Here is a 20,274-nt window from a genome sequence, read left to right as displayed (position 1 = left end):
TGGTTTCCCTTTACACCTTGCAACACGAAGTACAGGCAGGAGCACACTGTCTGCCACACTCCAGCATACCGATGCAAGAGGCCGTAACTTCTGACCCAGCCTCACCTTGCTTGGCCCTGTCTAGCTGGTAGAACTGTATTACCTTCTCAGTTTTGCCAGCTGACCTGCTTCAGTAATTGTTTCCTAACTCATCTCAGTCAAAAGGAGCTAAATTAATGAAGAACGTGATGTCTTCTGGCTGCAGGAGTTTTGGGGGAAGGCTTGGGGACAGTAAACCACACAGCTGACACAGCTAAAAGCTGAAGAACATGTGCCTGCAAGGGCTAGAAACTGGATTTGACACCTATGCCTCACCACCATCATTAGGATTCAAAATTTGGTATTAGCGCATAATTTCCTAACTTGTCCCACCATTATTATGAATCAAAATCTGGTGTTAGTGCATAATTTGCTAACTCATCTCATAAGCTGAGTGCTGTTTGTCTGTCTGTGCTAGTGCTGAGAATAGCAGCCGTCTCCTGCTTACACAGTGAAGTCACTCAGTTACGTGCCTGGCAGCACTGCCTCTGCTTTGTGTTCTGCATTGGTATGCAGAGACACTGCGGGGTCATGTTTCATGACATGTAAATAGCACTATTTCCCACATTAGGCCAACCCCATATTTCAGCAGCATACAGCAATTTCCCACAGTAACCTGAATCCTTCATGTGCTGCACTAGACACAAGAAGAAAGGGAATGACAGACTCAATTCAATATCCTAAGAACAATGAAAAGATACTGGTTCGGTCTGATGTTCAGGGAAGGACTTTACAAGAAAGCAAATGGCTCTATTACCTGTTCACCTCATTGACAAAGTGCCAGCCATCAGAAGTCCAGATACTCTTTTTAGATAGATACTCTCATAGATGCTTTAGACATCTTATAGATAAATAGATGCTCTAGACTCTTATAAATAAATTCGGATAGATACTCTTATAGATACTCTACAGATGGTCTTTTATTCTCTGTCTTGTCTGAACAACACTAGTACTATCATCATTCCTGCCAGAAAGATAAAACCCCTCAAAAGCCCCTTCCTTTTTGGATTAAGAATGGGAATAAAGTCAGCCATCTGCTAAGACTTAAACTGGGCAGATCAAGTACTCTTAAATACTCAGAGAAGACACTTTATATTTCGATTGCGTCTTGTACTCGGTGTAATTTCTAGTGCCTGAACTTAGATCAGTCCTGTCCATTCTGCACTCCTTCACCAAGCAGGCCACCTTCATATGCTTGAAAATTTATATTGGAAAGGCAAACTAAAGCATACAGCTGGCTTTGTAAGGAACCTTTTGGAATGTGTGGATTCAACAGGGATACGCACATTAATTCAACAGGGATACTGACTTTGTAAGCATCAATGGAAAAAAAAGTGTGTTCAAAATGCTCAGAGCTAGAGGTGCAGGTATGGAACAAACAAAAAACCAAAGACAAACAAGGAGCACTAACCTGGAGAAAAATGCATCACTGTTAATGAAGGAGATTTCATCTGTTAAATCCATCTCCTTCCAACACGAACCACCGTCTGTTAATCGGAGGCTGAGCTGAGGTATTCCATCTGACAGGCCTGGTTGTGGCACTAGGCACGTTTGGCTGGATCCTTCCATTGTGGACTTTGTCATCTACAGAAGCAGAGAGAGAAAATTGAAACATGAAAGGAAGAAAGGGCAGAGCAGCCCTTTCAGATAATCTGTAACAGAAAGACATTCTGTACCAGTGTACAAACAGCAAAGAATATGACAAAGTGCAAAATAATAATACAAAATACATATAAATCAAACATTCTGCTTGATAAAGACTATTTAAAGAAAAATAAAGGCGTGTCGATTGAAAGAACAGGGGCAAGAGTGAAATTTAAAAAAAGGAAGGTAAGTAAAACAAACAAAGTTATTTTCCGTATCACAGAAGACAGACTAAAAACTTCCCATTGAATTTGCTTCTTGATGCAAATGGAGAAAAAGATGGTAAAAGCAATTATACACCTCTTCTCAACCCCTCTCCCATCCTTTTTACTGACAATTGATGTCAACAGGTGCCCTGGAAAGAAATTTCTCGGGCCGTGAAGGTCCTGGATTGGTGTTCTTTGCTGTGGCATCCAGGACACAGATTTGGAAGCTAGTTCCCTAAATCCAAGAAAAAGTTTCCAAGCATCACCAAGCCCATCTACAGGATGGACAGAGCTCTTGCTCTGACCCTTCAGCAGAAGCGTACAGAACATAACAAGAGCCAGTGCTGCGTCAGACGGGTGGTCCAGCATCAGCGGCAGATAAAGGATGCTTAGGGGAGAAGGAGAGCAAGTTCAGAGGTTCCCCCCCTCATGCACTGCCCCAGCTTTTGGCAGTCTGTGGTTTAGGGCTTTTTTTGACTTGGAGGTTGCACCTGGTTCACTGTGTTTAACAGTAAACATTAAACCTAACCTTTGTGATTACCTTTGGTTTTCTCTTGTGCCTCTATCTTTAGCCTTTGCAAGGCCCTATGACTAGGAGTTTCACAACATTGTTACACATTGTAAAATCAGGAAAAAAAAGAGTACTTCTATTTTAGATATGGTGACAGATAATCTTTATCTTGTTTTTGAATTATGAGAATTTGCAAATAATTTTTCCTTACCCACTTTCCCCATACCATTTTTGACTTTATACGACTCCAGTAGTAGTCTCTAATCAGACAGAAAAATCACAGTTTATATAGTCTCTCATTTTACAGAAGTCATTCTGATGCATTTGATCCTTTTTGCTGCTTTTCTCTACACCTCTTCACCTTCTACTAGGTCCTTTTTGAAATGTAGCCAGAACTGCAGGCAGCATTATATATGTAGATAAATTTAGTAGTGGCTTCTTATCAAAATCCAATCTTTTATTTGCTTTCATCATTGCTTACTGAGCTGATAGCTCTGTGATGTTTCTGCAGTACCAAGATCGCTTTTCTGAAAACAATAGCTAATTTGGAGCTCATCAGTATACACGTTTATATAATTAGTGGGCTTTTGTGGACAGTAGTTAGCATATAGTAACAGAAATTCAACTAACCATTTTTTCACCCAGTACAGAGTAAATTAGGAGCCAGCTTTTAGTTTTTTCCTACCTTGAATAATTTTCTATTATCAGTACATTCAGTCTCTTTCTGGGTCATTAATGAAGAGGCTGAATAGCACAGATTCCAACAAAGATCCTTGAGGGACTTCACAGGCAATCTCTCTCCACTGATAAACCAACCATATATTTTTATTGCTTTCTAATTATTAATCCATAAAAAGTCTTTCCTTCTAATCACAAGACATCTTTGCTTCTTTAAAAACCTTTGATAATATGAAAACCTTCTGAAACTTCAAATGCACTACATTGACTATACCTATCCACTTACTCACTGGCTCCTTTGTGACAATTTTTTCTCTGAACAAGTAATGCTGGTGCCTCATGATGACGCTAATTATCCACTTATTTATTAATTCTGCTGCCTGCTATAGTTTCTGTAAATCTGCTGGACAGTAAGTCAGACTTTCTGGATCACTCCTGAACCCTTTTCATCCCTGGCTTACCCTAAGATTTTTTGTAAAATTCTTGGTTTCACCTCTGTTTCATAATACTTTGTTTCACTCACAGTCGTTCTCTAATGCTTTGTGCGTGTAGAAAAGTTTCACGGGACAGAAAGCTGCTTCTTACTGAAGAGAATAAACTGAAAAATAGTATGTATATCAGAGGCAAAGGGAAACCAGAGAGATGTGTTGAGAGAGCTTCCCGGTTTCAGCCTCTGGACCACATGCTCTCGGCGAGATTCTGCCTTCACTGACGTCAATGGGCATTTTGCCCGGAGTCAAGACCTCACCTTTGGACAAGCGCTGGCTTCCAGCAACACTCTGTTAGTCCATCACCTGCGGCGATCGCTGACTGCTGACACCACGGGAAGTGGGCACACAGCACATGGACACCAGGCTGTATCTCTCAGCTGCTATAAAACAGCAGCAGTGCTGTGATTTAAAAGGAGAAGACCACGTGTGCGGGGAGAAGGGGAGGCAGGGAGCTTCACATCGGCAGCGTTATAGGAGGGAAGCACAATAGGAGGCTGCATGGCCTGGGATCTGGAGGCACCAACTCACTGAATTCTGCTGGAATGGCTGTTAAGCCTTTCTTCCCCACTGAAAACTTAACAGTCACTCATTTAGCTTTCCTGCAGCTGGAAGTGACCATTGTCTGTCATACCTCAGGTATGTCTCTCACTGTGGTCTTTTCATGCTATTTCACCACGACCTGCTAAAGCTGATGCCATGCATGCCAGAAAAGCTCTCCACCAGAGTAACAGGAAATGGTGACTATACACATGCACAAACCTCTAAACTACAACAGTTCCTACACTGTCCTATTAGTACTTTACAGAAGCACATGCGAGCGTAAGCAAAATGGGCAACTTCTATGATATACCACATATGACAGCAGCGACTGAAGCCTGGAAAGCATCAGGAGCCCTGCCTTCCCACTCCACCATACTGCATGCATCCTGATTTTAAAAACACAATTAACAAAGCTAAATAATTTTGCTACCAGGTACTGCACTTGTAGAATCTGCCTTACCCAACAAGAAATGCTAGGGCAACATCTGCCAAGCAGCATGTATCAGATTCCCTCTGCACAAATCATTCATGAACTTCACACTGATTTACAGAAGCTCCTTATACTGAGGAATTCCATAAAAAACCCCCACCCTATTTACTACTCTGGTGCCCTAAAAGGGGAAAAAAAAATGTTTTGGTACAATCTTCAATTCTTCTCATTTTCTGGCAGTAAAAGATCACTTGGATGCAGATACTTCCAACAAAAGGCATGCCAATCACAAACAAGTTCTACAGGAAAATTCTGTTTGAAAGATCAGATTCAAATTTAGGATTATCATTGCATTTTTAGGGCACTTCAAAATCACTAAGAAGTGGAAGGAACTAGTGTTCTCCATCCTCTGTTCAAGATGATCTACAAGCTAGTCTGTTGATATCTTTGGAATACAATATCATAGTATGGTAGTTATTTCTTTAGCAATACAGCCTAAAAGTAATGCCAACTTATATCTGAATTAAACTTACATTTATTTTCTTTCTGTGCAAAACTTTTTTCAGTTGCACAAGTGTAAAAATGCATGTAGAAAAAAGTATCCCTTGAACTCACATGTTTTAAAAGTTAAATAAACTTTTCCATTTAAGTGATGTCTTTAATCCTTATTAACGATAGGAAGGAACAATATTCACCATCTCATTCTACAGTTTTTAGTGACCCTGTGAAAAAGCCACCCGCACAACTGTTGTAACAGCAGCCCTTCACTGGAGTGCCACTGAGATGAAGACATGCCCATGGGTAGACGAAGACTTCTTTAATTTGAATTCCTCACAAAGCAGGTTAAAGAAATATAGACAGAGACACCTTAAATGCTTTTTGGGTGGCAGAGCTCTGAAGAGAAAATTTTTTGGCAGGCTTCTTTGTTCATGCACGCACATATGTTTCATGCAATGAAGTTTGAGAGAACAATACTTTACAAAATGAAGAAAATACCTGGCAAAACAGCAATGCTATAAGTTCTTCATTATCAAGACGATACTGGTAGGCAAGTGTATTTCGTTGTTAAATGATAGAAAAGAGAAAAAAAACCCCAAACACTTTATAGAGGATATTCTAATTTTCACCAATGCACCCGTTTTTGTGCATTTTGTGCCTAAAGTGCAACCTTAACCTTTGGGGGACATGGAGGATAGCCACTGAAACCCCTGGGAGGTCTATTACAAAGGCACACACAAAATCTGTAAGAAGTTCAAGCATTAGTTTAAAAGGAAATAAAAAAAAAGCCTGTTAGAAATTTCTTGCACATTGTAACATATTTCTATAGGCTGTATTTTATTACATTCTGTTCCAAGTATTGCAGGAGGTTTGTAGTTACCTGTGCAGCACACCCTTGTTTGCACTTTGCCTCCGGAGCAGGCAACCCACCAAATGACAAAGAAAGAGTCAAGTGAGGTTTATAAAGGTTGTGAGTGGAAGAATCCCCCTATTCTCCAGGTAAGAACCATCCTTAACTGCAAGGAATTTTTTACAGCTTATTGTGTTCTTAAAAATTAAAAAACAGAAAAGAAAGCAACTGCCTATTCATCAAAATACCATCTTGTACAGCAGCTGTTTTGCTTCTCTGAAGATGACTTTTGGAAACAGTATCATGCTTTGCGTTTTAGCTCATAGCCCTTCACATTTGGTTTATTATGCTTTTAGGTTTTTGGGTTTTTTCCCCCCTTCATATTTAACACTGTATCATCAAGCAAATATTAACCTGACAGTTAATTATCCGCTTGATCACTTGGAGGCAAGTAACTAGCCTTAATGATCTGGATGATGGGGCAGAGTGTACCATCAGCAAGTTTGCGAATGACACAAAATTGCAAGGAGTGACTGATATGTCAAAGGGACCATGCTGTCATCCAGAGGGACCTTGACAAGGTGGAGAAATGGTCTGACAAGAACCTCACACAGTTCAACATGGGGAAGTGCAACCTCCTGCACCTGGGGAGAAACAGCCAGTACATGCTGGGGGCCACCCAGCTGGAAAGCAGCTTGTCAGAGAAGGACCTGTGAGTCCTGGTGGACAACAAGTTGACCAAGAGCCACCAATGTGCCCTTGCCACAAAGAAGGCCAGTGGTGGCCTGTGCTGCATTAGGAAAAGTGTTGCCAGCAGGTCGAGGGAGGTGACCTTTCCCCTCTACTCAGCACTGGTGAGGCAACACCTGGAGAGGTGGGACCAGTTCTGGTCTCCTTAATGTTGTAGAAGAGAGACATGGACATACTGGAGAGAGTCCAAAGAAGGGCCATGATGATGATGAAGGGACTGGAACATCTCTCCTCTCAGGAAAGGCTGAGAGAGCTGGGACTGTGCAGCCTAGAGGAGAGAAGGCTCAAGAGGTATTTAATCAAAGTGTACAAATACCTGAAGGGAGGGTACAAAGAGGATGCATCCAGGCTCTTTTCAGTCGTGCCCAGTGACAGGACAGGAGGACATGAGCACAAACTGAAACACAGGAAGTTCCCTCTGAACATCAGGAAACACTTTTTCACTGTGAGGGTGACCGAGCACTAGCACAAGGTGCCCAGGGAGATTGTGGAGTCTCCATCTGGGGAGATACTCAAAAGCTGTCTGGACATGGTCCTGTGCAACTGGCTCTAGGTGATCCTGCTTGAGCAAGGGGGCTGGACAAGATGACCCTCACAGGTCCCTTCAACCTCAATCCCTCTGTGATTTTGTAATTTCTCCTTTGACATTCTCATCTATCCAGCAAATGAACTGAACATATGAACTGCTGCATGCTGAGATGCCTGATGTGGTGCGGCATGCATCGAAGGAGCATTTTGTCCCAGGCAAAATCTAATTGATATGGTCTGCCAAAGAGAAATCTATAAATCACTGTCAATACATAAAAAGCTTCACTTTGGAAGACAACACCAATAAATCCAAGACAACCCCAAAGAACAAGAATGTTTTGGTTGAAGAGGAAATCATTTCATGTTTATCTCCTAAAAGTTTATTATCTGGTGAAGCCTAACCTCAAACTGCACTTGACAACACACTTGTTCAGCCTGAACAAGGTAGGTGGTAGGCTGTTACATATAGTTACAGGCTGTAGCCACTGAAAGCATGGTCTGCTACTCTGTAATTTAAAATACAATTTAATTCTCAGCTAAATACAAGTAAAATAGTATCAGATGCTACTGAGGATCAAAGGGACATGCCAATATATCATAATCAAAACACCAAAGACAGGACAACTACGAGGAATTATTACACCATACATCCTGCATTTTGGCTTTCAAGTTTTGCTATCTCAGAAAGTTCAGATGCAAGGAACTGTGTTTGCAGTTTTAATAGAGACTAGCCAGTTTAATGACCAGTATAAACATATGTCATGATGGGTGCTGAAGAAAGTGCAAGAAAACCTTTCCCCTAGAGGCACAGCCTGACCAGTCAAGGTGGCATCATTCCACACATACCACTGTCATGATTCTTCTTAACTGACTGGGTGCATCATAGGGATGTTTCATCTCCCTGCGAGGTGTCAGAAGTACCTGGGTTCAAAGATCAAAGATCAACATGCCATATAATCTAAAGATCTGACGTGGTATGATGACTCTAGTCTTTCTGTTCTTGAAGAACAGGGACTGCTCCACACCAATATGAGTCTGGAGAGCTCTGCACATATGCATTGACATGGAGTAAAGATATGGATCCTTAGCACAGGTCATCCTGCTTTTCTGAGTACTTCACTCCTCAAGGAGGAAAAAGAAAAACTTTCAATATCCCAAGCTATGCATGAACACATAAATAATTAGGTAAATTTATACCAATTTGAGTAAATAATGATGCAGTCTAAATGCAGAACTTTTGGATGAAGCTAGCCATGAGTTTATATTTAAATGTTGTAATTGAAAGGATGATAAAGAAGTTTCCAAAAGGTTATCATCAAAAAATCAGGAGGTATATACAACAAATACAGCACGTGCTTTTATTTAATACTGCATGAACATTGTACTCTTCCAGACAAGAGAGTAACCTCACTCAAAAACTTCCTTAAAAAACAGATGGTTTGGTGGTTGTCATATTTTATCAGCCTAGGGCTCTTTCTGTTTACAATTTATGTATATCAGTACAAATATCCTACAGAATAGAAAAAGACACATTTCTTTGCAAAAACCTAGGCATGGCTGAGTGATGCAGGGAAATCTAGAATGTTGTTTTAATTTTCTTTCTCACTCTAGTCTTAAGTCGGTTACAACAACATACCTAGCTATCAACACAAACCTTATGTCAATCTATCCATTCATCAGCATTACCTCTCCTTCATGAACAACTGAGAAAGGGAAACCATTATCCACCCAGATGTACCTCTTGCCTGACTGCTAACCTACCTCATTCAATCACTTCTGTCCAGTCAAATCACCAGGGAATGTGCCACCTACTGAAGTTACCCAGGCTTGGTATTTGGCCACCGATACCTCTTCAAACAAATATATTACATTCACTCCATTTAAAACACCAACTATTTCAATGGGATTTCTAATCACCTGTAAGCTCTCTACCAGGGTTACTTAACAGTAACGACAATGACAGAAAATTATATCAGGCTTTGCTTGGAGATGCAAACTTTTGTTGGAGGGTTTAGGTTGTCCTAAGTTGTTCCAGAGAATCAGGTGGAAATTCCTGCTGAGACAGCAAAGCCCTTCAAGTCATTCAGTGAATAGACCAAATATGCTGCACTTGCGTTGCTCTCCAAAGCTTCATAGCGCAGCCAGCTCTCATACAACACCAGATTCACCACTATTTTATTGTGGTCAGGGACTTATGGCGTGAATCTGGATGGGATGAATCTCCTGCAGCTGTGAGAACCATATATCCCAAGGGGCTTTTGAAAGCAGGGATAATTCTGCAGTGAGATTTTTCAGTTACATTCCCCTCACGCTTCTTATAATATTCTCTCACTTTCTATTCTTATGCTCCAAAGGAGGGCCTGATTCATTACATTACTGGCCATGGCACAGAATTTCTGTGTGGGAGGAAGCAAGTGCCAAAGTTGTGCTTTGAATGCTATGTGTACTACACTAGTAGGGACAAAGATGTCAGAGGCTGGGGAACAACATAATCTAAATATACCTGAACTATGCTGGCATTTTTTTCCATAATAGTAGAGCTTAAGGCAAAGGAAGAGTTATGGATGTCGTCTATCTGGACGTCTGTAAGGCCTTTGACCCAGTCTCCCACAACATTCTTCTCTCTAAATTGGAGAGATGGATTTGATGGATGGACTGTTCAGTGGATAAGAAATTGGCTGGATGGTGGCATCCAGAGGGTAGTGGTCAATGGCTCAATGTCCAGATGGAGAACAGTGACAAGTGGTATCCCTTAGGGGTCTGTATTGGGACCAGCACTGTTTAATATCTTCATCAATGACATAGTGAGATCAAGTGCACCCTCAGTGAGTTTGCAGAGGACACCAAGCTGAGTGGTGCGGTTGACATGCCTGAGGAACAGAATGCCATCCAGAGGGACCTGGACAAGCTCGAGAAGTGAGCCCGTGAGAAGTGAACCTCATGAGGTTCAGCAAGGCCAAGTGCTGGTTCCTACACCTGGGTTAGGGCAACTCCCGGTATCGATACAGGCTGGGGAATGAAGGGATTGAGAGCAGCCCTGCCAAGAAGGACTTGGGAGTACTGGTGGATGAAAAGCTGGACAGAAGCTGGTAATGTGTGCTCACAGCCCAGAAAGCCACCATGTCCTGGGCTGCATCAAAAGAAGCGTGACCAGCAGGTCGAAGGAGGTGATGCTGCCCCTCTGCTCCTCTCTGGTGAGACCCCACCTGGAGTAGTGCATCCAGCTCTGGAGCCCTCAGCACAGGAAAGACATGGACCTGTTAGAGTGGGTCCAGAGGAGGGCCACAAAAATGATCAGAGGGATGGAACACCTCTCCTATGAGGACAGGCTGAGAGAGCTGGGATTGTTCAGCCTGGAGAAGAGAAGGCTCCGGGGAGACCTTAGTGCAGCCTTTGGATATTTAAAGGGAGCTTATAAGAAAGATGAGGACAGACTTTTTGGCAGCGCCTGTTGCGATAGGACAACGGGTAATGGTTTTAAACTAAAAGAGGGTACATTCAGACTACATGTAGGAATAAATTCTTTACAATAAAGGTGGTGAAACACTGGAATGCGTTGCGCAGAGGTGGTAGATACCCCATCCCTGGAAACGTTCCAGGTCAGGTTGGACAGGGCTCTGAGCAACCTGATCTAGTTGAAGATGTTCCTGCTCATTGCAGGGTGGTTGGACTGGATGACCTTTTCAGGTCCCTTCCAGCCCATACTATTCTATGATTCTAAGTCCTTAAGTCTGGACTGAACTTAAAGCAAGAAAAGAGTCGTCTTTAGTAAGACTGCTGTAAGTGCTAAAAATGGGCTTGTGCTCCAATACTTGCTGAAGCATAGATTCAGTTCAGGAAGTAATAAAATGTAAAAAAAAGTAATTAAAAAACACCTTGATCTGTCACTTCACCTACCACCTTCAGTATTGATTTTAAAGCCATGTAGTCATATTACAGCTGACAAGTTCTGCTCAAAGTAAAAATGCTTCATCATCCTAAATTACTGACACTAGGAGACAAAGATCAGTAGGTCTATAATTCTTGCAAGGTTTAGCAGAGTGCCAGCACAAATAACATAAACAGTAACACATACTTGCAAAATTCAGTTACTAGCTCTCTTCCTTACTCAGAACCAAGCCCCAAATCCTTCTTTGATTAACTGCCACCCTGAAATCATAAAGTCATGATGAATGCAGTCATCCTTACAATCTGTGCAGCTGCCACTGCCAAATTTGGATTTCTCTTACTCTACTTGTATTTTTAGGCATTAGATCACTAAAACACCTCCTCTGTACTCCGCCCCACTCAGATATCAAAGTAATAAATTTGATGCAATCCTAAAGTGTGTGAAGCTTTAAAGTTTTGACCAAGTTCTGATGTTTTATGCAACTTCCCATGCCTTAATGAGGACAAGACCCTTTGGATTCACAGAGCTGAGTATTATCTTCCTTTAAACCACATCACCATAGCCTCCATACTTGACAGAAGCCACTGCAAACAGCATAAATGCTTAAATGCTTAAAAGTAATCAGACACTTAAAAACTTTGTTAACACTGCATGATTACAGAGGTAGGGAACTAGCAAATGCCCTCAGAAAGCCTACAAAATTCAAGCACAGCTATGCAGATACCGCATTTCTAGCTCCAGAGTTAGTTCACTTGTCACTGGCTGTGAATCCATAATTTTGTTTCAGTAAAATTTCTCAAAGTTAAAGTCATGTCTCTTGTTACAGACCGGTCAAAGCTCATGGACTTCCAATTGCATAGGAAGTGCCTGTGCCAGATTTAGGACCATTTTCTTGTCTGTAACTGCTGTACCGAATTTTGTCTGTCTTCAGTGAAATTTGAAATTAATGCTGTAACAAGTTAATTACTAAGGGTGCTGCAGATATCCAAATGACAATAAACTCAGTCTCTAACTGCACCAGATCCACAGAATTAATCTAAATGAAGAGCTGTAGACACTTATTTTACTTATTAAAGCTAGTAGATGGGATTCTGAATATAGGCTGAGATTCACTGAGATAACAGTTTTCCCCAGTTACTTCTCTAACTAGAGCAAATTCCTTAAAACTTTAGAAATGCTGCCGATAAGAGTCTGAATAAAAAGAACTCTGTACAATATAGTGGATTCTGGTCTAAGGCCACATGAAACCACTCTAGGAGACAGCACCTGTGGCTTATCAGAGCTGTTTAAATTATGTCTCAGCAGATGTATTTGAGCTTGCTACGCACTGTTCTTTGTACCAGCAAGATGAAAAGGAGATGCATAGAGGAATCAGCTACCCTCATCTTTAAACAAGTCTACAGAAATGGGGCATCCCAGAATCTGCATACTTTGGCTACATAATTCAAATCCCTGCAATAAATTTAAGGCATCAATGACCATGGCTGTAGCGGTACCTACCCTGTGCACCACATACTGTTACCCCAGCCTCCAGCTGCATTAACTGGAAAATGTTTGGTTACATTTATTTTCTTCCCAGACTCGCTTCTCAAACGCTAAGTCAAATCAGCCTACTCAGTGAATCCCCTAATTTAGAAAGGCATAGGAAGTGAGAAGCGCTATGCATATGTTCACTGTGTCTTCATTTCCCAGTGTTTATCCATGCTACATGTGTTTCCATACTCACTTATTTAGGCAATCACTATCTGGGTTTGAACAGTCCGTATGTGACTAAGAAGGCTAGACTTAATGACAAGTATAAGCTCCCTAAAAGACTTCAGTACTGACTCCATTTTTTGCCCATTAGCTCTATTCCTTAAGATATATCATATAACGTATTGAATCATTTCGCCACCAGTATATTTTACTGTAAATACATTACTGCATGATATGTAGGAAAAATAAATCCAATACAAAATACTCTGATAGCAAATTGGCCGTTTATTATGATCTGGGACAACATTCACATTACTGATACTTAAGGAAAACAAAATTTGCCTGTTTTCTCTGTGCAACTCGCATTTCCAAATATCAAAGCTGTCAATTAAGGGCTTTACCAAAAATAACTGACACTCCTGTGCTTGAGTAAGGTCTGGATGAACAGGGAAAAAGTAACACTGGAGACACTTCTGCTAGGGCAGATTCTGTGAACAAATTCCAAATTCTCCCTGAAGCCTAAATACAAGACCTATACACTCCAGAAAGGTGCAATTTGAACCCCAAAGCTATCCTGTCCTAAAAACATTGAAATTCAAGAAATCAACCCAATAGTAAGATTATCTTCAAACCTGGGATTCTCCATGGTACACAACAGGAGGTCGTTGAAGTGAACCAGCAACACTTAAGGCCCCTTTTTTGCAGAAGGCCAGGCACGTTTGCCTAAGGGAATCCCTTCAGCCTCCTACCCTGTGCAGCTCTACATGCAGCTTCATCAAAATGCTGCAAGCGTGCAGCAGGCATGGGATGGAGGCCAAAAAGCGACAAGACATATGGGCACCAAGCCAGAAGATACAACAAGCTCCCAGAGACTGCCGACTGCCTCGTGGCATCTGTCAGCAGAAGGAAACCTAGCATGGGCAATGTTCTGAATCAGGGTGGAAAGAACTTTCTCCAAGTGGAGAGGAAAGTGCGTGACCTCGCAAGTTAGGGGTCTCCAGATGCGGCAGAGAATAGCGGCCCACAGCTGAGTGCACAGCGCAGCACTGCAAATTGAAATGAAATATTTGAGACTCTGATTTGTCAACTGTACCCACCAATGAGGAATCTCAGCGAAAGGTATGTTGAGGACTCCTTGATGGACTGAAAAAAAAAAAAAGTTCAAAAGCAAAACAAGTATGTGTGCCTTCACATCAGGGAGATAGACAGCCTAGTTTTGAAGTAATATACAGGAAAAATTACATAATAAGAAAAATACCTCCTCCTTCTTGAGGTAATACCAAATTCCTTATGTGTATGTTTTCCAGAACAATATGAAATAATCCTCTCTTGCACTCCTTCCTTCAGATTTCCATCAGCTAATGGTTTGGCACATAGTGTCTTTTTGTCACAGATGGTCTTAATGCACTGAAAAAGATGCTAGACTTCGTTTTTGTTGGGTTTGGGTTGGTTTTTTTTTTCAGTTTCCCTATAAAATTCATGTAATTACTTCAGCATATGAACTGCTGGTAACCTAAATCTGCCCCACGTATAAGCCTGGTTCCACATACTCTTGCAAAGTCGCTCACAAATTCATTTTTTAACTCCAAGGACCTCAAACTCCCCCTTCTTAACAACTCCCAGGCAATGCACTAACACATCAGGCTGGCCATGTTTTCTCTCATGCTCTGGGATTGAGTCTGTGCAACATGTGAACATCACCATCAAGTACAAAGCAGGGACAAACCAGCCTCATAGGTAAAATCAGTTAGTAGACTGTAAACATCATTTACCTTCTTTTCCCTTGCATTTCTGTTTCACATACGGAGACTGGAAAGATGGATCTACCATTGCTTGGCCACAGCAACTAATTGAGTATTTCTTACGGCCTTTGCTCCATACTGGTGGCTATTCTTCAGCTTTTTAAGCTGAAGCTATTCTTCAGTATTTTTAAGCAGTATCAAGCACAGTAGAGATGCTGATGAGATCGATGAGCTACCAGGCATTCTGCTATCTCAAATTACCAAGTGATGCTTTGGTAATGAGTCCCAAAGTTACTTTCATAAGCAGACACCTTGCACCAATCAGGAATTCTGTCACAGACTCCAACAAAGGCAACGGGACACTCTAAGCATCAAGAATCAGCTTAATCCTCTTTCAGGCATGCATAGGTGGAAACAACACTACAGGTCAAGCAATTACTGCTGAACAGTTGGTCTGTACGAACTCCTTGCATGGACGTATCGAGCCCATAGTCAGAATACCTCTGTGCAGCAGCAAAGCTTATGGCCTCTTGAGAAACATACAAACCAAGCCTCAGTTGCTATCCTGAATATAACATAATACCCTGAATAGTCAGAGCATCCCCACAGACAGCAAAGATAACATAAGTATTTGTATCCAACTCTTAGAGTTCTAACCTGTCTACAGAAAAACTGTTCCTCTGGAAATAACTAAACAACAATGACTTGGTTTCTTTGGACTCTCCTAACTTGAACAGAAGATGTATCAAGAGTAAGAAGCACAAATATGGTGAGGTGATCACAATCAGAGGAGAGATGTGGGAATGAACTTAGGAGGCTGACTAGGGTGATGACTTCTGTTTTCAGTTTCCCACAGGGCAGCCTTTCTGCTCATGTCTGTATCCAGCTGCCCGTTGAGAACAATAGTGAGAGCAATAAAAATTATGGTAGTTACAATGGGCATCATTTGATATTTCAATATATTCTTAAAATAAATATGCCACCTCCAGTGAAGGCATCTTAAAGCAAATGCTCTGTAAATAGCAGCTATGCTGTTAAAGGGCAAATGTTAATGAGACCATCAAAAGCCAAGGAACAGAGGTAAGGCAGTATAGCACCCATCACATTCCTCCATCCTTCTTGTTGGCTAACTGTTTGAGGTGTAAACAAGTATGTGTTTGCCAAAGGATTTCTGCGTTAGAAAAGTGTGAAGCTGTGCCAAAATTCATAGCTGCTCCACTGAAGTCCATGTAAGTAGGTTGGAAAGTCTCAAACAAGCTGCTGAGAAACCTGTCTTTCTCCATGTATGGTAATCCTCCTGGTCACAGCATGACAATGAATTACACAGTAATGAAAGAATCTGCTGCCTAAAAGACACTGTTGGCACTGGCCTGAACTGTACTATATCCCATAAAGTGCAGACAGATCCTTCAAGGAAAATAAGTTTTACCTCTGTATTTCTCCTGCCCTGCAACACCACACGGCCAAGTCATTAACAAAGGAACCTGAAAAACTGAAATGATGACTGCAAAGGTTCACTCCAGCTGCCCACCCTTCAATCACTTTTTCTTCTCAGCAATAAAGAATGCTGTTTATGAACTCTGTAAAAAAAACAGGTTCAGGCCTTAGGGATTTTGAAGAGAGGGGGAGCAGCACTTTCAAGCATACCAATAAACTGGCGCTACACGTGCCCAAGCTCAGCTAGTACGTTTTTTTATGGCCCTCCAAATCAACACTGGGTAATACAGATAAGCTGAGACTCCACTAGAAATTCCACAAGACCATGTAACAATCCAGAAAAAAAGGGTTATAAACTTCCCGTTTTTGGAGCTTTCACCACTGAACCAGGAAAAGAATCAGAAAATACGTTCTGTACTCTAACCGGATCTTCCAGGTGATCTCATAGGTCTTTTCCACCTCCCATTTTCGTGGCATTGTGTCTTCGTTATAAGTATACCTCTAATTTTAAGTACAAGTCATTGCAGACAAATGACTCAAGTGAGTCATGTAGGTGTGTTAAATCAGATTCTTCTGTCACTAGCTAGCAAAGGTTAGAAATTAACATTCCTGCAGTTAGCGTAGGACCAGCTTGTCGCTGACTGGATACTATTAAGATGAGCATGCAACATCTAGCAATTGCAGGAACCACGCACTACAATAATTGCTTTCATTATTTTGAATGGAGATGAAAAATGAGAACAGAAGCGTATGAACTAAAAGCAGAAAAACCTTTGACAGAACACTATTAACTGCTCCGTCACAGATTCTGTAACAGCACATGTAGACTGATGTACTTCAGTAAAAAAATGCATTTAGTTTACACAAAATAATGTTTCCAAGGGAACAGGAGATCCATAATGTGAGAACACAGCAAGCAGCTCTAGCTAAGAACCTATTAAACATTAACCTCCGCAAGCCAGCTCTCAGTACAGGCTGTGGCAAGAGATCTTATTTGCACTGGGCAGAGTGCACACAAGTATATTTTTGTGTTTCTCTAAATAAAGATTGTATTTACAGTTTATTCCAACACTTGCAAGTCTCCTGTCCCCTCCATATTGTCCTCCAATCCATGCGGTTTTTTTACAAGGCAATCAGTAGCACAAGATTAAACCACTTCTACAAACTGCCTGTTTTCTCTTACTTCAACTTTACAGCATATTTATGTTAATTAAGAGAAGGGGAAGAACTTGCCACCATTAAGACAAAAGATGCAAGTTGAAAGACAAAAGCTACTAGAAGGTACCAGGCAGGCCTAACAGTCACATTTTCAGGCTGCCTAGGCTACTTGGAAAACTTAAAATAAACAAAGCAAAACCAGAACCTCAAACACAGTTCAAGCTGAGAATCCACTCTTGTCAATGTTTTATTCTTACATATTAGCTCCTGAAGGACTGGCAGTCTGTTTGATATTGCCCTTTAAAATCCAGAAAGTAGAAAGAACATGTGCTCATTTCCAATAACATGTCACACTTCAGTAACCAAACATATTTTGGAATATATTTTGTTTTTTAAACATCCTGTGAACTTGCAGCTCAAAAAAATTGTGTCATTTAAGATATTTTTGATTATAGTTATACTGATTCCTAACTCTACTAGCAGAGATTAAATAACCGTACATCTTCAGAAATCTGACTGTGGTGTTCTCAGAACACTCACTGGTATTGGGATTCAAACAATAAACGTAAGTCATAATTTTCAAATGTGAGTATTTAAAGTCAGGCACCTGCGTTCCATGTGGAGTATTAAAAATGTCAAAATTTAGTCAAGTCACATTTGCAAAGACTTAAAGAGCAGATGTCTGCCTGTGTTTCTGATAAGAAAGATTATGCAATTACACCAACTTTTGTACTTGCATAAAAAAATAATTTTATTATATAATTACCTATATGCATTTCTGTGCATCTCTGAATTACTGAAGCTTGAGAATTCTTTGAGATTACAATTTATTAATTTTTAATGTTGCTCATGAAATTTATGAAACCATGGGATGAAATCTATTGTGCTTTAAAGCCTGATTTCCTTTAAAACCAATGACATGGCTACAATACAGCTGGGATAAATCAACTTTGAGCCATAAAATGACTAGCATGCATTCCATGCAGAAGTACTACCTGATCATCACTCTTCTAAACCATTATGGACCTCTAGAGAATGCTGTGAGGAGTAAGGCTATTAGTAATTGCATACTTTCCGTTCTCATATGAGAAAAAAAAGAGTGCAGCACAGCATACTGGATACAAAACAAGCTCAAGCTTTGTTTTGCTCAACTATGTGGGCTCAACGATCAGTGTAACCTAACTGTTTACATATGAAAAATTACCCAAATTATGCTTACTGTCAATAGTTGCCAGCAAGCACGTCCCCCCAGAAGACAATCCCACCTGGAAAAACTGCCACCTCCCACCTAATAACTCTGAATGATGCGGTGGAGTCTCTCCAAAATGTGCCCAAACTAGAGTACGTGCTTATCACGGCATCCAGTTCCACCATCAAGCCCCACTACTGTTACTAAAGGAAATTTTCTAATATCAAGAGTACTTAGGCCAGAGTAAATAGTCACCATCTGTACAGGACACTGTCAAAACTCAGGTTTTGAACTAAGTTTCTTTAATGTTTTCTAAGCAAGAATTGAGATCATGGGGAAAGACAGATTTTCATTAATTTCCCATTTAATTTCCTAACTTTGATAGGCAATATTTATTAGCAAATGGTCTGGTCAGAAGTACGTCAGCATAAAACAAAGCTTCTAGTCATCTCCTACATCTGCAAATGTAGCCAATTTAGAGACTTTCAGATCTTCCTATCCTTACACTGCAGTAACAACTTCCATTGGCCCATTCAAAATCATGGACTGTTATTTTCCATGAGACATATTACCATCGTACCAAAACTCCCAAATACTTTATATTGCTCAAACAGCACAACAAGACTTTAAGCTCCCTCAGGCATGCCTGAGAACATCTTCTAGCTCTGGGTTAACATAGCAGCGCTTCCTGACACTCAGTAAGATTCTTAGTTAAGGCTGTGCTACAAACACTAATAATTATCAAAAGCCATCACAGAGCCCAGCTGACTTGTCCATACCCCCCAAAACAGAAAAGAACTCACTTCATCCAAATCCCAGCCCAGCGCTCTTACACCTAGATCGGATGCATTATACTGGCCCAAAGGTCCTCTTCCTTAGGAAGGATATTGTGTTGATAAAGAAATTTTTCTCTCTGGCAGATTCTTTGCAAGCGATACAAAATACAGATTTTACAATGCATGAGACTCCACCTCAATAAAAGCTTTAAACCAATTAACTATGGACACCTCAATGATTAGGAAAGATTAGAACATGCCTAGAATACTCTTTGACCTATTTATTCTTCAAGAGAATAATCCTTTCACGTCAAGAAGCACTGACGCTAATAAAGACAGGTGGTTGAGTACTCCAGCTCCCAGCTTCCTCCCACACGAATGAAGAAACACAATAGGTCAAGGGCATCCTTAAAGGAGAGACTAAATCATAGGCAGGGTACAAGATACGTAGCAATGTCTCTTACTCAGTTACTCTTCCTCCACTTATTTCTTTTTGTGCTTATCTCTTCGGACAGACAGACCAACCGGGATTATTGGTGGAAGGGTGAGAGTGTTCAATTACATATTTATTTTCAATTATGTACTTGAAATAATTTTAGGGAGATGACTAATATCAGCAGAAAAGACTGAGAAAGACCCTAGCACAAAAAGACCTCACCTCCCACATCCTGAATAGTTAGCACTCACTGGCTCTAGATGAGAACCTTGGCAAATTTTTGGTAAATTTCAATGGAATGAGAAAATACTTGCTACAGTAGGTCAGCTTTAGTTATTCATTATACCTTTTCTTCAAGCAGAATAAACTGTACTAGTTCCTTTATCCATTGCCAATACAAAGTAAGATGGATTCATACAGCATACTTGCATCTTGCACTGTTATCTGGCTGGAATGCAAAGTTCAAACTGAACTGAATATTATCCTTGCTTTTTATCCTTTTCAACAAATTGTTCAATGGGCATAAAAATTGTTAAGTTTCAGCCTCAGTCAAGTGCAGCCCCAGAGATACAGAGCTGCACAGTGAATTTACAGTCTTTTGTATTTGCAACACACTACCACACTGTAACACAAGAGTTTAAAATGCATCTGATTACAAATGCCCTAGGAAGGAATTAGGAAAAAAAGAGTTAGTAAAAACAATGGTTATACACTGTGCTCTATTTTAATGATAGAGATAAACTTACTT

General features: G+C 40.7%; 1 protein-coding gene across 5 annotated transcripts in view; it reads right to left on the bottom strand.

Annotated features, from left to right (window-relative positions):
• Positions 1 to 20,274, bottom strand: part of FAM13A (family with sequence similarity 13 member A) — a 136,509-nt gene that overhangs the window by 76,609 nt on the left and 39,626 nt on the right. For all 5 annotated transcript variants that reach the window (XM_063335059.1, XM_063335060.1, XM_063335061.1 and 2 more), the window contains exon 6: positions 1,490 to 1,662. In XM_063335059.1, the coding sequence (XP_063191129.1) occupies positions 1,490 to 1,662 (173 nt within the window). The remainder of the gene's footprint in view (positions 1 to 1,489; positions 1,663 to 20,274) is intronic.

This window comes from Chroicocephalus ridibundus, chromosome 5 (assembly GCF_963924245.1).
Source record: "Chroicocephalus ridibundus chromosome 5, bChrRid1.1, whole genome shotgun sequence".
Lineage (NCBI taxonomy): Eukaryota > Metazoa > Chordata > Aves > Charadriiformes > Laridae > Chroicocephalus > Chroicocephalus ridibundus.
Note: the sequence above shows the minus strand (reverse complement) of the source record. Positions and strands in the feature narration are given on the sequence as shown.